The 21,933-nt window shown below is 40.4% G+C and overlaps 1 protein-coding gene across 1 annotated transcript; it reads left to right on the plus strand.

The window, feature by feature from the left end:
• Positions 1-9,121: 9,121 nt before the first annotated feature.
• Positions 9,122-11,798, plus strand: LOC122009550 (cytochrome P450 711A1-like). The gene is made up of 5 exons (XM_042565749.1): positions 9,122-9,418; positions 9,511-9,663; positions 9,774-10,560; positions 11,147-11,242; positions 11,331-11,798. The coding sequence occupies exons 1-5, from the start codon at positions 9,192-9,194 to the stop codon at positions 11,676-11,678; spliced, it is 1,611 nt and encodes a 536-aa protein (XP_042421683.1). The 5' UTR covers positions 9,122-9,191; the 3' UTR covers positions 11,679-11,798.
• The last annotated feature ends 10,135 nt before the right edge of the window (positions 11,799-21,933 follow it).

Here is a 21,933-nt window from a genome sequence, read left to right on the forward strand (position 1 = left end):
ACGTTAAAAATCGAGAGACAAACCGGCGTCTATAAACCCTCCGGCCGAAAGACCATCGAGCTCTGACGTTAAAAATCGAGAGACGAACCGGCGTCTATAAACCCTCATGCTAGAAGATCGTCGAGCTCCGACGTTAAAAATCGAGAGACGAACCGGCGTCTATAAACCCTCCAGCCGGAAGACCGTCGAGCTCCGACGTTAAAAATCGAGAGACGAATCGGCGTCTATAAACCCTCCGAGCGGAAGGCCGTCGAGCTCCGACGTTAAAAATCGAGAGACGAGCCGGCGTCTATAAACCCTCCGGCCGGAAGACCGTCGAGCTCCGACGTTAAAAATCGAGAGCGGAGCCGTATAAACCCTCCGGCGGAAGACCGCCGAGCTCCGGCGTTAAAAATCGAGGTCCGGGCGTCTATAAACCCTCCGAGCGGAAGGTCGTCGAGCTCCGACGTTAAAAATCGAGAGACGAGCCGGCGTCTATAAACCCTCCGAGCGGAAGGCCGTCGAGCTCCAACGTTAAAAATCGAGAGACGAGCCGACGTCTATAAACCCTCCGGCCGGAAGACCGTCGAGCTCCGACGTTAAAACTCGAGTGACGAATCGGCGTCTATAAACCCTCCGGCCGGAAGACCGTCGAGCTCCGATGTTAAAAATCGAGAGACGAACCGGCGTCTATAAACCCTCTGGCCGGAAGACCGTCGAGCTCCGACGTTAAAAATAGAGTTGTGTTGACTAAGATAATAAAGTCGACTGATGAGTCGTCTCGCGGATCGGCCAGGTGACCAAAGGTACTTGGCGAACAGCTAGCGTAAATTTCAGTTGCGAAAAAGTATACATTCATCCGAGCAGACTATCCACGCGAAATACTTCGTAAAAACCCCTTTTGAACACAAGAAAGGTGAGATGAGGGGAGAATTACGAGGAGAAGCAGGCGAATATAAATGGTAGTTAGTGAGCCAAGCGGACAACACGCATATGGATTAGCAAAGGAAAAGGCATAGCATTATAGAAAATAAGGCCGAACGGCCTAGTTACAAAAAGTGATAGTTTTTTAGCCGAGCGGCAGAATTACATATAGACTCCTATTCTAAATAATCATAAAGCGTCGTCGGGATGTCGTTGAGAAGTGTCGCCTGGTCCTTAGCCAGGATGACGGTGGACTCAGGAAGTTGCCCCTTGGACTTCAAGTATTCCGTCGTGGCATTCATGGCAAGCTCGAAGGCCATGTACATCCGCTTGCAGACCTTCTCTGAAAATTCGGCCGAACGGACGTATTTCTGTTGCAGGGCAGCGACCCAGCTTGGTTCGGCCTCCTGGTATTCTTTAAAGGCCGCTCGGGAAGCATCGGCGGCTGCCTTGTGTTCTTGTAAAGCCGCCTCGAGCTTTGCCACCTCGTCCGTTCGGGCAACCTTCTCGTTAGCCAATTGGTCCGTCAGCTCTTTAACTTTCTGCTCCAAGCCCCGAGCCTCAACATTCTTTTTCTCCAGATCGGAGATAGCCGTGTTCTTCCGAGTGGTGGCTAGGCTTATCTTTTGGTCGAGCGTCTTGACTTGCCGCTCGAGCTCGCCCAAGTTATGGGCCTGATCGGCCGTCTTCTTCTGCTCGGCCGCCAACAAATCTTGAGCCTTCTTCAGCTCCTTCTGCAGCTCGGCATACGAGGGGCCTTGAGAGCCGGACGGACCGCTTGCAGCCTTCAGTTGTCTCAATTCCTCGTCCACCATCGCCAGACGGTTGGAGACAGCTATCTCCTCCACCCATCTCTGACGAAAAAGAAAGAAAATAGAAGTTGTTAGTGGCCGATCGGAAAGAATGCATACAAAACTTGGAAGAAAACGAACTTACCCCCGTGGCCTCTTGCATGTGGCTGTTAGCCAAATTGCGGAGGGGGATCATCGCGACGCGCGCCCGAGCGTCAGCCCACATCTCGACTAGGGGCCCCTTCAGGGTGATTGTGTGCTCGGGCGCGGTTGGGCGATCGGCCTCGGGTAGCAATTCTTCAGTCGGAAGGTGAAGTGTAACCCGGACAGTGCGGCCATGACCGGGGGTCGTCCGAGCGGATGATGGGAGAGGATCGGAGGCCGGCGCCGAAAATTGGGATAAAATGGTTGAACGTTGGACTTGACGAGGAGCAGGCGGAAGGACGCTGACTGGAATGGCCTCGAGAGGGTCCGCCGGCGCGTCCAATTGAGAAGGGGTCTGGTCGGAGGAAATAGCCTCGACCTCTGGAGCCTTGCCGCGAGCGATGGCAGTAACCCGCTCGAATGGTTGGACCGCGGATGTAGCCGATCGAAGGGGAGTCTCCACTCGGCACCTCTTTTATCGAGGTTGTTCCTCCTCCCGAGCGGAATCTTCCTATTGGACAGTTGGTCCTCCGCTGGGGGTGGCTCCTCTGGCCACATTCTGTTGAGAGGCCTAAGCGGCCGACTCTTCATGAGTCCCGCTCTCCCCTTCGTGAGAGCCGATCGGCTGGATGCCGAGCGTCTCCATTTCTTTGGCTACCGCGGCTTCGAGCGCAGCCGCCTTTCTCTTCAGAATGCCAACCATCACCGACTCCATGATAATATTTGCTGCAAAGGAAAAAGAAGAAAATCAGTTAGCAATCAAGGCAAATGAACAAGTAAAATTCTTACCGAAGCCGCTCGGGAGGGGGGTTCTGATCGGACTTAGGTCGAATATGTACATAACCCCTTCCGGAAGGAACTTGTTGATGTCAAACCGCAGGGCGGCGAGCATGTTGGTGGCGTGAAGATAATCCGGCCGGGTCTTGAATCTTTTGAGTTCTGGGGAGAGAGGATTTCCGACCTGCCATTGGATTCGGAAGGGAGCCCGCTCGGGAAGACGAATGTAAAAGTAAAATTCTTTCCAATGCTTATTGTAAGAAGGAAGTTTATTGAAGAAAACCAAGCCGGACCGAGCCTGGAACATGTAGGTGCCCGGCTCGGACTGCTTAGGGTAGTAGAAATAGTAGAAAACCTCCGGTCGAAGGGGAATGTTATGGATTTTAAACAGAACGACAACACCGCACAGAAGGCGGAAGGTGTTGGGGACTAGGCTTCCGAGCGGAATGCCGAAAAAGTTACAAACTTCTACAAAGAAGAGATGGATCGGAAATCGCAGACCGGCGGTGAACTGGTTGCGGAAAACACAAAAAGCTCCGCGCAGCGGTTTGTTTGGCTGAGCGGAGTCTGTTGGTAGGATGATTTCAAGGTCGGAGGGGATATCGAAGCTATTAATCAGAACATCGGTGTCGCGCCGATCGAAGCGATACTCCATGGTAGTGTACCATGGGCCGAGGGTTTGGTCTTCGGGTTGAGAAGATTGGGTCATTGTCCGAGCGGACGAAACCAAAAAAGACGAAAGGCAGAAGATAAAAGCAAGAAGATGGCAACGAAACAGTATCCCGAAGACGAAAACTTGGAAAAGGAATGCAAAGAAAACAAGAGATAGAAAAGAAGAAGGGCCTTACAGAGAAGAATAGAGGTTGAAGAAGAACAAGGAACCGCCGGAAGAAGCAGCAACAGGATCGCCGGAGCACCGAAACACCAGAGACAGCAGTTGAACTCGCGCAGACACAAATGCGGTGAAGAAGGGAGAAAGCGAAGATTTTATAGGGTGGAGCCCGAGCGGCCTCCGCAGTTGGATCCAGGTCGCGAGAATTGGAGCGTGCATCAGGCCCTTGATTTCGAACCGCCTCGTTCTCGTCACCTGCGATGCCGCCGCCGTACGCTGACGGCAGTAATGACGGAGATTGGTACAACTTCCGAGGAGATCCGAGGGATGGTGGCGTTGACTGATGTCGTAGTTACCGCCACATATGCCGAGCGGAGTATAGTTTCTTGGAAGAGCCGCTCGGCGAAACAATCGTCCAGTCAGTCGGACTAATCGCCTCCTTCGACTAGACTTGAAGGGGAGTCAAGTGATCCGGCGGTAAGAATAGGGGACCCCCGTTCCGAGAAGTCAACGCCACGTGGAGGTCAAAAGGTTAAAAGGACTATCGGAGAAGGGTGGACCGACCGGTCGACCGGAAAGGGTTGGACCGACCGGCCGACCGGTGTCCAACTGAAAGCAAAGGCACCCCGGCGGGAGTCGGAGTTCTGACGCTCATGTTGAACAAGGTCGTATGGCCGAGCGGGTGGCTCACTCGGCCGAAGGCATAAAGTAGCAGTACTGCGAACAGTCCGCAGAGCACACTACCGGGAATCTCCCGAGAGGACAGGCGCATACGGCCGGCCGGACGTGATGGAGCTGCCGACCGGCCGGACGCTCGGCATGGAGTAAGAAGAGACAAAAAGACAAGGGAACATCTTCTGACAGCGGGTATGTTCGACGAGCAGGCCATACGTAGGATCTAATTATGACAGAGAGTATCATTGTCCCGTCAGAGATGTACTCGGACTGTAGCAGTATGGCGTCAGGTAAGCTTTTCTGACAAGCTCATACTGAGGTATGGGCTGAGGACACGTATTCACCTCGGTATGTGTGCGTGAGCCCCTTCCCAGCTCTATATAAGGAGCCTCACACTTCGCCAGAGGTACGCGTTCTTTGATATTCGAAGTCACTTCTTTGTTGTCCACTTGCCTGACTTGAGCGTCGGAGGGTCGTCGCCGGGAACCCCTTCCCGGCCCGACTTCTGTGCAAGTTCGCCGGAGCTCCGTACGACCGGTCGGAGATCTACGTCAGTAATGCAGAGAGCGTCATGTACCCAGCGTCCGTTGATTTAGCGTTCGGACAGGATCACTTAATGTGAGATCGAACACTTATTATATGAAATTCATCCTTTCCGTTTATCACTGCACCATACCCAGTCGTTTTACTAAAGCTTCCTATGCAACTTAATCATGAGCTACTTGCAGTGATTTGATTTTGACTTGACTTTTTTGCATAGGTAAATAAGGATACCAAATATAGATATAGGATTATGAGCAATGATAACCTATAATAGCATATAGCATTCATTGATCTAAGAAAGTTTTTATAATCACAATGATATTGTCTTAAGTTGCTTATCTTTATTCGCATTGCTCAAATGGTCGTCGATATCATGAGGGAGCAGGGACACCTTCTCAAAAGAATTTCAACGGCAGCATCATTGTTTCTTCAAAGTACAGTTATAATTGTAACTTATTTATACATAAAGTGAGATGAAAATAATTCTAAATGCCTTAATTTCTTGGATTGCAATTATTTACTACATGATTTGATTGAGACTTTCTACATAAATATTTATTTTAAACGAGTTAGTTGCTAATTTTATAGTGAGTCTAAATAGTCTAGCTAGCTATATATATCGACAAATTGTATCATGTCATACACACATAAAACCAATTATAATTTTAAATAAGTAAATGATTTAGGCAAATCTGGCACGATATTCCATTCAAAATAAGTTATACAGATTATTATAATACATCATCATGCCCACAATAAATAAACTTATACACAAATTGCGGACCTTTGATCAAGAGACAAAATCTAGAAATGACCCATTGGACTTAAAGTAAAGAGTGATGAAGACATTTCTAATACTTTAGACGATCAAATCAAAAAAATCTAAACACGTATAGCATAAGATACAAGTCGACAAGTGAATCATGCCATGTAGATTAGAAAAGAAACTAATGATGCAAATAATGATGTAGACATCTAATTTCTTTTTCTCTTAATTCAGATCGGCAAAATCAAAATCAAAACTATTTTTTATTCATATCTTAAAATGTTAAAAATACTCCCCTTTTAAAATTTATTAAAATAATATTCACTTACAATTTAATTCTTAAAATATCTTTTTATATATATTCTAGTTTTGAATATTTTGATCAAAATTGTTCTAAACTTAAAATTAATGCTGCTGCATAATGAAGCAACTTTAATTAAAATTATTTTAAGATAATTATATCTTTAAAATAATATGTATGGAGTAACTTTGATTATTAGTGAAAATTATTCTATTTTAGAGTAGTTATAGTCAAAACTGCTATATGGTAAAGACAGGAGTATTTTAGATATTAAATTCCGAGTAAAATGTTATATTAATATTTTTTTAAAAAAAATATATAACAATATAGATAATTGGGTAAAAATAAAAAGGGCGTTTCACATTTGATGAATATGTATATTCTTTTTATAAAAAAATCATCAAATCAGCATCCCACCATATGTTTTATTATGAGAATATCGTGTCCCGAGGTTACGATGTCTCGATAGGATATTTAGATTGTCATCTATGTATTTATAATTTGATTTTTAATTATGATATATTTATAAAAAAAAATTCTCTAAATGGAAGGGCGCAATCAAAGAATGCTGAGCTTCTGATTTGATCATCACGTGCGCTTCTCAATTTATCCTAGTGGTAAGTGGAAAATTTTCCTAAGACCGAACTGATTATTTGCAAAGATAATCAATGAGATAAAATAGGATTATTATTATTTTTTATCATGAGAATACCTTTATTTTGCAACATTATTGTAGGAGTAAAAAGATGAAATCCTCACTCTAAGACCTTGTTTACTTCGAATGATGGAAATGGGAAGAAAAGGAATTGATGGTAGGAAAAAATTCATAGGGAAGGGTAAAGAGAAAAGAAAAAAAATTGAGGGAAGGGAAAAAAAGGAAAGAGAAAAAAAAATGAATGAAAACAAATCAAGAATTGTACAGAGCCATTGGTCTCGGACGCACAAGGTGATCTTGAGCTAGGCCGCTGGAAGCTGCCGCGTGAAGTCATCGCTTCATAGGGATCGCTAATCGTGATAGTGCTGTGTCACCGTGCACAAGACCTACTTGCGAATTGGATTAGAGAAATTCGACTACAAAGTCAATTGGGAGGAAATTACTTTTCATCTGATTTGAACAGATAAAAAAAATCAAAAATTGATCCACTGATAAATTTATGATTTCATTTGCTTATTAGTTAAATAAAATAAAAAAAATCATCTTTTTAGGGAGGAAAGTTTTTCAATGCAAATCTTTTCATAATTTTTTATTTCCATCCGCCTAAATAAACTGAGCATAAAATCTAGTATCATTAATCCTATATTAAAATAAATAAATAAATCAAGGACATTTTATCCTATTAATTTACTATATCACTTTAATTTCTTTTTTTTTCTAAAAAATACTTAATAGCTACTGCAATAATATATTAACTATTACAATAGATATTGCAGTTACATGCATGGATAGATAAATTACCCTGCAGATCGTTCCCTCCGGAACCATCCATGATTCGCTTTTCTTTTTTTTAATTTTGTCGGGGCGTCTAGATTTAATCTAGGCGCCTCAGCTCTATTATTTATTTATTTTTAATTTTTAAAAATAAGAGATTCTTTAAAACATCTTAAATATCTATATTATATCCTTGAATATTTAAAATTATTTATCTTAAATATTATAATTCAAAAAAAAAATCCGAATCCTAGAAAAAAATCTTTTTAACTTAAATTAATTATAATCGAATTCTTAAATTCTAAAATCTTAAACCCTAAATACATATAATATATCCTGTGAATATCTAAAATTTTTAATCTACAATAATATAACTTAAAAGGAAACTTGAACCCTAAAAAAAAAATTTATTGACTCAAATACGTTATAATTCAACTATTAAATCTTAAAATTTTAAACCTTAAATATATATAATATATCCTAAAATAAAACAAAAAAATTAAAAAAAAATTATTGAATGAATTCAGACGTCAAGATTCATTCCATACATCTGGACCAATTCATACACGGGCGCTTGAATTAATTTCAGGTGCCCCGAATTTAATCCAGATGAATCCGCAAGTTAAGGACCACATAATATTAAATTTATAATCTAAGTACCACTAGTTTAGTCCGGACAAATTTAAGATACTATAGTATTGTAACCCTATACAAATTTTAAAATGATTTAACCCAATTAAAATGATTTTAATGGAATTTAAATAATTTTACTAAATTAATAAAGAATATTTTAAAATAATAATGTTAATTTGTATAATAATTTTAATTAGAATGAAATATTATATTTTATCATGTTATAGTTGTTATATACTACGGCAGTTTTAATTTTGCGTAAATGAGTGCTTTATGCCTATAACTGACAATAGATAATTAAAAGTGTGTCAGGTCCATACAATAGTACAATATAAAGATGATATTCAAAAACATAATAGTAAGGTATGTAACAAATTCTCCTCCATTTAATTTTTTATATCAAATACCACATTTGATCTTAGTAAAAAGTTAAAAAAGATATATTTTCTAATGTTGTTGGCCCAAATTATTTATAAAAACATCTCCATTTACTGTATTACCAATCATAAGATATTAAACTAAAGAGAATCATAATAATATATACTGTTTATATATAAAATAACTAAAAAATTTATTAATAAATTTTAAATTTATTTTCAGTGTGAAAATTAAAAAGAAATATTAACATAATTCAATTTTAGGCTTCAGTAAAATTAGTTATTAAAATCATATTCTTAATCAAATAATTAGAATAAATATTCTAGTTAAATAATATAATATTATAATAAATATACACATTAAATAATATGTCATTTTTTAAATGAAAGAAAATTTTAATTAATAACACGTGTTGTAATATAATATATGACATATATAAATTAGTATCTCAAATCTATAAATTAGAATTGGTAAGGGTACATTAGATTCATACATTGTATAATACAAGGACGACACTCGAGTATCACTAGGCCTATGAAATAGTGCAACGCAAGAGCGACACTCGAGAACCCCAGTAATAAATTACTATTATAGATTTTCCCTCATTTAATTTTTTATATCAGATATTATATTAATTTTAACTAAAAAGTCGAAAAAAATATATTTTCTAATATTGTTGGCATAAAATATTTATATAAAATTTTTTACTCACCATGTTGTCAATAATATGAGATTAAAATTTATCATGATAATACCTATTTTTTATATAAAAAAATTATTGATAAATTTTAAATTATATTAAAGTTAGTAACATGAATAAGTTGTATTGGATGATTTTTTATATTAAAAAAATGTCAATTTGATGATTCATTTTCTTTTAATTTTTGCTATTTAGGATGCCCTTCTATTTTTTTTTCCCCTTCATCTATAAATCTGGCAATCACCCTTCTGCTCTACCACGTGCATCCCTCTACCTCCGCCTGTCTATCTGTCTGCCTCTATTCACTACTTACTGGGATATGGAGACGAATGTGGAGTCCTTCCTAAGCTCATCCGCTGCTTTCTTCGTCCTGGCCTCGCTCTCTCTCCTTCTTCTCTTCTTCGCATACTTCTCAGTCCCCTACTGGAAAGTCAGGCATGTCCCCGGCCCTCCGGCGAGGTTCATAGTTGGCCATCTGCCTTACCTGGCCAGCCATGGACCTGACGTCCTCAGAGCCTTCGCCAAAAGCCACGGCCCCATCTTCCGGTAATTAATCATAGATCGATCAGTGTGCTGTAGCTTGTTCCATGTGCTTCATCATGCACAAACTGAACAGTCCATGATGATCGATCGATCAGGTTTCATTTGGGAAGGCAGCCGCTGGTGATTGTGGCAGATGCAGAGCTGTGCAGGGAGGTGGGCATCAAGAACTTCAAGTACATCAGGAACAGGAGCAGGCTGTCCCCTACTTCTGGCTCTGATTTGCTTCAAAATGGTCTTTTTCTCACAAGGTCGATCACAATCTTAATTAATTTGAAAATTGAAAGATTATTATTATTATAATTAATTAATTAATTAATTCAAAAAATGTGTTAAAAATTTATATTGTGAACGAAAAAAGGGATTCGAGGTGGAATATAACAAGAAACCTCATCACCGCTCTGTACCAGCCGACCCACCTCGCCGGACTCATCCCCACTATGAACCACTACGTCGCCGCCTTCTCCGCCGCCGTGTCTCACTTCCACCGCCTTCGAGAGGACGTCCCGATCTCAGACCTCGCCCTCCGCCTCGCCATAGATGTACTGGGACAGACGGCCTTCGGCATCGACTTCAAGCTCTTGAGCGACCCGACCATCAGCGGAGTTGGCGACGCCAACGGCGACGGAGATGAGGCTTCCGCCTTTCTGAAGGAGCATACTTACTCGGTTTCCTCGCTCAAGATGGACCTGTCCAGCTCATTCTCCACGATGCTCGGCCTCATCGCGCCCGTGCTCCAGATCCCTTCCCGCCAAATTCTGAAAAGGATCCCCGGCACCGCTGACCACAAGCTCGAGAGGACCCACCAGAGGCTGTGCGCGCGGCTCGACTCCATCATCGCGAGGAGGTCGAGGGAGTTGGGGCCGGGGGAACCGAGGGACTTCCTTACAGCTCTCTTGAACGCGAGGAGGCAGCCCGGCACGCCGGCCGCCGAGCTGCTCACCGACGGCCACGTGCGCGCGCTCGCCTACGAACACCTGGTGGCGGGAACCAAGACGACCGCGTTCACGCTGGCAATGACGGTTTATCTGGTGTCGTGCCATCTGGAGGTGGAGAGGAGGTTGGTGGCGGAGATCGACCGGTTCGGCGCCCAGAGTTCGGTGCCGACGTCGGAGGATCTGCAGAGCAAGTTTCCTTACCTCGACCAGGTAATCGACATTAAGGTTATATGAATTTTCATTCTGGCCCTTTATATTTTGTTTATTTTATTATGGTCTTAAAATTTTGTTTATATTATTTTGTTATGACTTAAAATTCTATAATTTTTGTTAATTTTCTTTTTTTTTAAAAAAATAGAATTTCAATAAATGATTTTTTTTTCAAAAAAAATCCATCAATACTTAACATACATTGGATTAGCCCGGTGTAGTGGTAAAGTACTAAACACACACACACACACACACACATATATATATATATATATATATATATATATATATATATATATATATATATATATATATATATATATATATATATATATAAATCAGAATTTGAATTAGTCTGAACACCTAAATTATTAAAAAAATAAAAGAAAATAATTTATACAAGTAAGTTGAGACAATGAACTATCTCAATTAAGTGAAAATTTCATAATTTGATAAATAGGAATGAAATGATAAAAAACTAATTAAGTAAGCAATATTAGTGGTAAAAATTGAGGTTTGTATGCATTGATTCAAATTTGATAAATAAGAATGCAATGATTTTAAATTTGGAATTATTTAAATTCAGGTGATAAAGGAGTCTATGAGGATGTACACGGTGTCGCCACTAGTTGCACGAGAGACATCCCAACAAGTGAAAATCGGGGAATATGTTCTACCAAAGGTCACCTTTGAAATTTTATATTAGCGCTTGAGTTTCTATTTTATAAACTATATTAATCAAAATATCGAAAAAAAAAAAATACTCTCAGGGTACTTGGGTTTGGCTTGCACTCGGAGTGGTGGCTAAAGACTCGAAGCAATTTCCAGCACCAGATGTGTTCCGACCAGAGCGGTTTGACCCAACATGCGAAGAAGAGAAACAAAGACACCCATATGCACACATTCCGTTTGGAATTGGGCCGCGTTCTTGCATTGGGCAAAAATTTTCTATTCAAGAGCTCAAGCTTGCGTTGATTGAGCTTTACCGACACTTTATTTTTAGACCGTCTCCGATGATGGATTCATCGCCCGAGTTTGAGTATGGTTTGGTTTTGGGTTTCAAACGTTGTGTCAAACTCCGAGCTATCAAGCGCACCGATAGTGAACGAAAAAAATGATGTGAAAGGATAAAATAGTTTATGCAAACAAGTATGTAAAATGTGTATATCTTTATTTTCATAATATATTTATGTGTAATTATTTAATAAGTGGATTTAAATGAAAAGTGCTTTTGAAGACGTCTTTAACACAAGAATGAATGTAGAAGGGAAAACAACGGATACCTTCAAATCTAAGCATTAGTGTGTATTGTTTTCCTAATAATGGATGTGTCAAAATATGATTCAGTTATCTTTTAACTGAATCATATTTAACATTCAGTTATCTCTTAACATGTTAGGACTTTTCCTTGTCAAACATCTAGTCACCTTTTATATTCTTGAATTTTTTTTCTTACTACTTATCCAATCAACCTTTGACCTAACTATATTTTTTCTTTACTAGTTACCTAGTCAACCTTTGAGTTGACTAGACTTAGATCACTTCCAAACATCATATCTTGTTTAGAACAACCCTTGATCAAACTTGATCAGACATAAGTATATTGTTAAATATCGAAGTCCTATAGGTTGATTGCACCAACAACCACAATAATGATGCATGTCATTTCTATAAAAAAAGGGCATTATAAAAAAGATTATCTTAAACGCAAGGCGTAGTTCGAAAAGAAAGGTATATTAAAAACTTATGTTTGTTTCAAATCAAACTTGATTGATGTATCTCATAATACTTGGTGACTTGATTCTAGTGCTATTATTTATGTATCCAATATGATGTAGGGATTCCTTATTGTCATGCTCTAAAGGAGTTCTTGCCCGACAAATGGGCATCTCTTCCCTTATGACAACGTATGGAATCTGGATACATACCCAAGCGACTGTACAAGTAATAACTATAGTCCACACGACTGAAAATATACATAACCACGCATAAAAATAAGCAACCCATATTGCTAAAACAAAAACACAGCGAAAGATATCAGGTAAGACACCCAAACCAAAATGATAGACTATGAGTCGACTCGGCTTAAATACAACAAGCACGAAAATCAATAAAGGCAGCCATAAGGCTAAACACCAAGTCCAAGTCAAAATTATTATAATTCCGAATCCATAAAGAAATCCAAGGAAATACAAGTAAAGCAAAATGACACAATAAAAGTTGTCCTCAGATATGATGTGAGACTGGTAAATAGGATACTCCAAGCAATTTCACAACATCTATAGTTACCTGAGGAACATAAAACATATAAAGGGGTGGTGAGTTTGGGTGACTCAGTAGGTAATATACATGATAATGCATGGTTAACATAGAATATGGAGATTAAAGCATACAGTCTCAGTAGGAAAATAAGAACATGATCATATATGACACAATAAATGCGCATACCAGTACTAGTCTAACACACACGGTATAATGATCAGTAAATTTCTAGAGATCAGTAACATATCTGCTGGTAACACCTGAGCAATATATATGACAGTATATATATGTATGATAAATGAACATATATGAATCATGACAACCATATGCAATAATCATAGCTTAATCAAATGCAACATATCACAAACATATGCATATATATCTCTAAAAGATACACCACACATCATATGCATATGAACATGTATACATCACTCCTACACTCAACTTCAGCTACTATGACATCTGTGTGGTCAAGTGGGCTGGACTGTGACGACTGCTCATGTCTCCATCTACCACTACATTAATGTAATCAAGATGGGCAAGATGTAGAGTAGATATCTAGCTACATAACAAGGAAGGGTCATTGCCTGCACGACTCCAGCTACCACTACTCAGAATGGTCGAGTGAGCATAACAGGACAAGCTGAACCCAACTCCAACTACCACTCCCCTTGAGTGGCCGAATGAGCAGCGAATATTATTGACAACTCTCTCAACCACAAGGGAGACTTTGGTTATTAGCATACAGTGCAATAATAAACATGATGTAAATAATCATGATACATATAGTCATCATCAATGCAACAACTCCATCATTAAAGGAATATTCAGTATATGATCTATCTATCACCTAAGTCTATAAATATAAATAGATCCAACATATGACTACTGAACAACACATAAGGTATAAAACTACACCTATCAATGTTGAACATGATATAAATAATTATAATATAGATACAGTCATCATCAATGCAACAACTTCATCATCATAGGTACATCCAGTATATGATCTATCTATTACCTAAGTCTATAGGTATGAATAGATCTAATAGGTGACTACTGAACAATATGCATAGTAAACAGAAACACCTACAGTACACACCTTCCATAAGTGTACCCTACAACATATAGACAGTCAAACGATTAACTCCTATAGTGTACACTAAACACGTATGTACACTACAACATATAAACAATCAACATGGTATCTCCTATAATGTATATCATACATGTGAATACTCTACAAAGTATAGATAACTAAAGCTAAGACTGTATAGATAATTGTTGGAACTTCAAGGTTGTTTTGATGTGATCAAACAAGTTAAGATAGGTTCTGTGGTATTTTGACCTTGTGTCTAAGTGTACAGGAGCTTTGGAACACAGGAAGTGAGTGGAAGATGCAGCTAGCGATAAGGATGGCATGGGAGAGAGCCGACGGACTCGGTGCGTCTGAGGGACGAGGAGCCGCAAAAGAGTACCCGGCGGACGAGAAGGAAGTGTGCGGTGGTTCCGAGGGACGAGAAGTCGGAGCGGAAGATTGCTCGGGGAGCAAGAGACGCAACTAGCGAGAAGGACGACACAAGAGAGAGAGCCGACGGACTCGATGCGTCCGAGGGATGGAGAGCTGCGGATGACTACGCTGGCGGACGAGAAGGAACCACGCGATGACTCTGAGGGACGAGAAGCCGGAGAGGACGGCTGCTCGAGGAGAAGGCCGGAACTTGGATTCGGGTAAGCCCTATTCCGGATGACCAAGATCACCCAAGCTAGTGGAGTCGGAGCGAAAGACCCAGACCGAGACGAGCTGAACCGGAGCAGAGGTCCCGGACCGAGAAAAGTCAACCCTATTGACTTTCATGGTCCGGGCACCCGGACCAGTCCAGGGCGCCCAGAATGCTTCCGAGCGCCCAGACCCGACTTTTTGACCAGATCGAGTTTTGACTCGATCTGAACATTAAGGGATAAAATTTATCCCCCCAGGGCGCCTCGAACAGTGTTATACATATAGCACTGATCTGTACAGTTTATTCAATTCACTTGTAATCCATTTCTCTGTGCTTTACTTTTCTATCTGTGTTGTTAACGCTGTAAGAGGGTACTCCGCCTGAAGGAGACATCAGATAGTGCGCCATATTTTTCTTGGATTAATAATCTCCTGATTGCAAACCAAATAACTTCCTTGTGTCTGTTTGCTTTTTATTAGTCTCTTTATTTTAATTACAAGTGCTATTATTTAGTTGAAAATTTTGAGAAATGGTTGGTTTATTTTTTTCAAGGCAATTCACCCCTCTCCTCTTGCCGGCCTCCAAAGGGACCAACAAGAGGTACCAGAGCCAGGAAGCCTCAGAAGGACTAGCCGCCAACTGAAGCAACAAAACGATGGCCGGAGCTAACGTCTACCCATCAACATTCGAGGGAGAGTTTGCTTTTTGGAAGCAACGAATGAAGGTATATCTTAACACAGATTTTGATATTTCATTAATTATGAAATTTGGTTATGAAGCACCAAAGACAACGAAGGGAGAAGAACTCGAGGAATATCTCTGGACCGATAAGCAATGTGACGAGTATATGGCAAACGCTCGGGCAGAATTTCACCTTCTAAGCGTAATACCAGATGAAGATCTCGATAGAATTGGAGAATACAAAAACGCAAAAGAACTTTGGAAAAAGTTCTTGAAGATTTACGATGAAACAGCTGAAGTCGAATCCAACTCCTTGATGGACACCAAGTCACCATCAGAACAATCCGAGAACGAGGAAACTGCTGAGACAGTCGAATTCCATCCCGAGGACACAGAAAGCTCATCCTAGATGAGCATCAATGAAGGGGGAGAATCTTCGAAAAAAATAATTCAACAGGGGGAGAATCAACGGCCAACAAGGTAAGTCAGGTATGGTCTCCACCTCCTGACTAGTTGATTGATTCAATCAAAACGTTGGCGCAAGATTTCTACAAAGTAGAAATTATTTTTTCAAAAGAATTTTTCAAAGTAGAAACATCATTAAAAGATTTTTTTTTGAAATAAGAAACATATTGTCAAAAGATTTTTGCAAATCATAAATTAAGTTGTCAAAATGTTCTTGTGAATTAGAAAAATTAACAAAGTATCTTGACAAACTAATAATAGTAAATAACATGATACAATTTTCTTCATGCTTAATATTGTTTGCTTCAAATCTAAAAAATTATGATTTGAGAAATTATGATAGACTAAAATGGAAATTTAAATATCATAGTGTAAAAATTAGAGCATTTGATTTAGATTAAAACTTTAGACTTAGTGCTTTCAGCGATAAAATTAAACAGTTAGTTTCTTTACAAGGCTTTGTCTAAGGAAGTGGTTGTTGCTCCAATAACCAAGAAGGCCTAGTGCCTCGCCACTACCTGGAAGCCAAAATATGGAAATAAAACGTTTAATTAACTTTCTGGTAAAGCATTAAAATTAGACTTAATTAATGTTTAAAAAAAAAAGTTTATCAAACATTTTTTTAAAAAAAATCTTCAAAAATATTTTTATACTTAAAAAAATCTCAAAGATTTAAATTGAATTTTTTTTGTTACAAAATATCTAACTTAGAATTTTGACTTAGAAATGTTTTTCTAAAAAATCAGTGGAATAATTTTTTAAATATTTTCTAAGTTTTAACCCTTAGATTTTTTTTTGAAACCTCATTTTTTATGTGATCAAAGGGGGAGAAGAAAAAATATAAGTCTATGGGGAGATAAAGATTGTTATTTTTAAAATTTTCTTATCTTTTTACACTTTATTACAATATTAATTGTTTTATTATTATGTCTTATTACCCTAGCTTAACTTGGGTTGCTCACATCAAAAAGGGGGAGATTGTTGGAACCCCAAGGTTGTTTTGATGTGATTAAACAAGTTAAGATAGGTCATGTGGTATTTTAACCCTATGTCTAAGTGTACAGGAGCTTAGGAACACAGGAAGTCGAGCGGAAGACGCGGCTAGCGAGAAGGACGACTCGGGGAGAGAGCCGACGGGCTCGGTGCATCCAAGGGATGAGGAGCCGCTGAAGAGTACCTCGGCGGACGAGAAGGAAGCGTGCGCTGGTTCCGAGGGACGAGAAGCCGGAGCGGAAGATTGCTCGGGGAGCAAAAGACGCAGCTAGCGAGAAGGATGACACGGGAGAGAGAGCCGACGGGCTCGATGCGTCCGAGGGATGGAAAACTGCGGATGAGTACGCTGGAGGATGAGAAGGAACCACGCGACGACTCTGAGGGACGAGAAGCCGGAGAGGAAGGCTGCTCGAGGAGAAGGCCGGAACTCAGGTCCAGGTGAGCCCTATTTCGGATGGCTGAGATCACCCAAGCTAGTGCAGCTAGAGTGAAAGACCTAGACCGAGACGAGCTAAACCGGAGCAGAGGTCCCGGACCGAGAAAAGTCAACCCTATTGACTTTCCTGGTCCGGGTGCCTGGAATGCTTTTGGGCGCCCGAACCCGACTTTTTGACCAGATCAGTTTTGACTTGATCTGAACGTTAGGGGATAAAATTTATCCTCCCAAGGGCGCCCAGACCCTTCAGGGCGCCCCGGACAGTGCTATAAATATAGCACTGATCTGCACAGTTTATTCAATTCACTTGTAATCCATTTCTCTGTGCTTTACTTTTCTGTCTGTACTGCTAACGCTGTAAGAGGCTACTCCGCCCGAAGGAGACATCATATATTGCGCCATATTTTCCTTGGATTAGTAATCTCCTGATTACAAACCAAGTAACTTCCTTGTGTCTGTTTGCTTTTTATTAATCTCTTTATTTTAATTACAAGTGCTATTATTTAGTTGAAAATCCGAGAAAGGGTTGGTTTATTTTTTCAAGGCAATTCATCCCTCTCCTCTTACCAGCCTCCAAAGGGACCAACAACAATGACTAGATTATCTCCAAGGTCAATCAGGTAAGTATTAAGCATAGATAAATACGAATAGATTTAAGGTAAAATGACCCAAACCATCAATTAAAAATCATGCACTAAGTTCAATGAACTATAGAAGCCAAGGAAAAAGTACCTTCCTTTAATATAGCTCATGTTAGAATAAATCTCACGTCAAGATGCTCATCTAAAATCAACATACCATAATGACATACAATTTAGTTACCTTCATATGAATTAAATAACTAAATTGAATATCTAAAACTAATTAGGGTAACTCTAATCATCATTGATTAACCTTGATTAATCTTCTTTATTGATCAAATCAGATCTAACCCAACATTAACTCCCCAAATTTTAGATTCTTAACTTGCAAACCCCATCAACAAGAATTAACCAACCTTTATTTACACCCAAATAATTAACATCATCAACTTGTAATCAACCTCCAATGATTAACTAGATAATATGCATATCCTTAATCCGCTGATCACTTGCTTCCCCAATTTTATAATTGAATTCAATTAAATCTTACTATTAATCTTGTAATCACTCTATCAATTGAAGATAAAAGAATTTAATCAAGGCAAACACACTTCTAGTCAGAATTGTTTCATTACCGTGTAGCTTATTCTCTTCTCCAGTGGTGGTCCACTGTTGCCCGCAATAGGCAAGGAATTAGGTAGTACAAACAACAGCGACCTCTCTGTGGAAGCAGTAACTACTGCTCGCGGTGGTTGTCATGGAAGAAAATGATAGCTACTAGGGATCTGACGAGAAGCACGAGGTGGCGATAGGGATGCATGACATTGGAGGTGCGGCTACGGTGACGAACAATAGTATCCAGCGGAGGAAGAGGTGGAGTAACCATGGAGTCGGAGTGGTTGGAGGGAGGGCGACAACCAGGGGAGATCTGAGAGAGGCCCGGTTGGGGTTGCGTCGACGGTCGAGTGCTAATGGTGGTGTGCGTGTAGTGAAGGAGAGTTCCCGAGAGGGGAAGTGGAAATCGATAGCGATAATCTCTCTCATAGTTGACTACTGGATCGAGAGAAGAGTACTAGAGAGGTGGCACTCAGGTGGCACTCGGGTGGCACTTGGGCGCTGGCAGTGATGGGTCGGTGGTGCAGCGTGGCTTGCTCGGCGGCGTGGGGTTGGGGAGGATGAGGGATCGTAAATGTAACGCCCCTCCTTCTACTGGCTAGGCTGTAAGGCTGGATCGTCACATTATGCTGTGCTAAGCTATATCCATGACCATTACTAAGTCTAGGTGCGGGAAACTGTACCAATTTAAAACCTTGCTAAGCTAATACAAGTTCTTGGTACTACATGTGCTAAGGGATGCAATCTAAGGTATACATGGCATATCCTACATCCCCTATGGTCAAGAAGCTGAATTACAAGGTCTCTTGGTCGAAACCCAACTTCTCAATCGATCCAGATTGAACTCGATCGATTGCAAGCTGTTGGATCGATCCATGGATCGATTCAGATCGCTACTGTACTCGGGGTAATAATCTGGATCGATCAGATGATCGATCCAGACTGGCCAATCGATCCAGTGATCGATTCCGGAGCTCTCTGTTCGCGGAAGCGATTTCCCGATCGATCGAACGATCGATCCCGAAACTCTCTATTTGCGACAGAATGCGTCTGGATCGATCGGCTGATCGATCCAGAAGCTTACTGTTCGTGGAACCAGGCTCCCAATCGATCCGCTGATCGATTGGGGTTTCTGATTTCGCAGCAAAACTCTGATTTCAGCCCTGTTTCGTGCCAAACTCACCTACAAGAGTTCTATATTAGCTGGAAACATACCAATAACACATAACTAGGATTATGAGCATAAGTACTAACAATCTAAGCAAGTCTTTCACGATTCAAGGCATTAAAATAACTAGAAATGCGGAAAATAACACTATATAAAAACTAATGTCTTAGTTTGCTAATTTATCCAAGATCTTTATTCCAGGTTCCATTCACACACATTTTCATCGCATTGACCTCCAGCCTCCGCTAATCCATCTTCCCTTTACCTTTATCTGCAGTATAAGGAAAGAAGTATCTGTAAGCTTTACGCTTAGTAAGAAACCATCTACCTCACAAAACATGCATACGATGCAATTTATGCTTTTAAAACATGTTATTTGAAATATATGTTGAACAGGTAAAAGCATAGCATGACATACAAACAAACTAGTCATGGCAACAAGTGCTAACATAAGCTATCATATTGTATCAATAGGAAACTAAACTGATACAAGAAACTGAGCTGAGCTAATTCTAAACTAATGCTAGAGCTGTACTGAATTCACATAACTATTTGTGAAGTTTTGAAAACTATTTTTCATAAATAGGTTAAAATAATAATCATGCTGCTGTTTGGGCCCGACAACTGTACTTGCTATGCGTGCATCCCTAACTAGACCCGGGTTTGCAAGTCCCGAATTTAGTAAGGTTTACTAGGTTATCTAAACCTAGGGACGACTGTGGGAGCCCAACCCAATGGATATCTGATCCAGTACAGTGCCATTGCTAAAAGTAAAATACTGAACATAGGCTAATAATGCTTGTCTTGCTCTTACTAGGTTGTCTAAACCTAGAACTAGGTTGTCTGAACCTAGAGGCGACTGTGGGAGCCCACCCATTGGACATCTAGTCCTGTAAAACTGAAGCAAGACTACTATACTATCTTAAATGTTTCTGTTGCATTTAACTGAGCTGTTAAACTGTCTAAAACTATACTGGTTATTTTATCGAACACTTGGTGTACGTCATCTCCCCTCTCTATTAGGGAGATCACCTCTAGGCACCTGACAACGTCTAAAACCTCCAACTAAAGGGGAAAACATGTCCGGCCCATCTAGAGATGTTCGACTAATCCCTAAATCTGTGAGGAGGGTTAAATACACCCTGTATGTCGACAAAAATCTGCATATAGCAAATCTAAAGGCACACAATCATACAAAAGCTACTTATACTGCAGGTGAGGGGTTTCTTACCTCCTGCGCTAGTTTTCTTACGAATCTAGTTGCTAGTTTTCCGATGGAGACGATCTTTTCGACGATTCTCTTGCGTCTACTCGTTCTTCTCGTGGAGAGAAGCGTCCTCGTGCCAAAGTCATCACCGGGAAGAGTCCTTATGTCCCTAGGGGTGGAACCCTAGACTTGCTTGTGGTTGGCGCCGAGAGAAGAAGAGAAGAAAAGGGAGAGGGCGGCGTGTGAGGGTTTGGGAGAGGAGAGAGTTATGTTAAAATAAAATAACTCTTCACTTGATTCCCTATTTATATTAAGGAATTAATTCGCCCAACTCAAACTTAAATATAACTGATTCCCTTTCTTTTCAGCACGGCCCTGCTGGGTTATGCTGGTTACTAGAGTTCACCTTAAGTCATAGGACCCAATAGGTCTCGGGTTCAATTCCCGCGTAGGCTATTCTATGATTCTATTTATTTTTGCTACTTCTGCTGCTCTAAAAATTATGTAAAAATATCCTAAAATTCCAAAAAAATACTATGATATTTCTAATAATTATTTTGAGAATTTTTGGGCGTTACAATCCCTCATACCTTATAAAAAGTTCGTCCTCGAACTTAGAATAACTCTGGGTACTTCTGTCTCATACTATCTTCTGTCTCCCATGTTGCCTCTTCTGTGGTGTGATTTTGCCAAATAACTTTTACTAATGGTACCTCCTTGTTCCGCAATTTCTTAACTGCTCGGTCTATTATCTGAATAGGCCGACTGTCATAGCTGAGGTCTTCGCGGACTAGTACCGACTGGGGCTCAATCACCTGGGTGGCATCTGGGATATGCTTCTTCAGGATAGAGACATGAAATACATTATGGATGGCTGACATCTCCTGTGGTAGCTCTAGCTCATATGCTACCTTGCCAACTCTTCTAGTGATAAGGTATGGTCCCACATATCTGGGACTTAGTTTACCCTTTTTCCCAAAACGCATTACTCCCTTCATGGGAGCCACTCGGAGAAATACTGTATCTCCAACTGAAAACTCTAAGGGTCTGCGCCGTGTATCAGCATAGCTTTTCTGGCGGCTATGAGCTGTCTCTATCCTCTGGCGGACCTGCTGTATAGCTGCTGTGGTATCTGCTACTAGATCTGTCTGAAGTTTTAATTCTTTCTGTTCACCACTTTCATACCAGCAGATTGGAGATCTACACCTCCGCCCATAGAGAGCCTCGTAAGGTGTCAT

The sequence above is a fragment of the Zingiber officinale genome, chromosome 8A (assembly GCF_018446385.1).
Source record: "Zingiber officinale cultivar Zhangliang chromosome 8A, Zo_v1.1, whole genome shotgun sequence".
Classification (NCBI taxonomy): domain Eukaryota; kingdom Viridiplantae; phylum Streptophyta; class Magnoliopsida; order Zingiberales; family Zingiberaceae; genus Zingiber; species Zingiber officinale.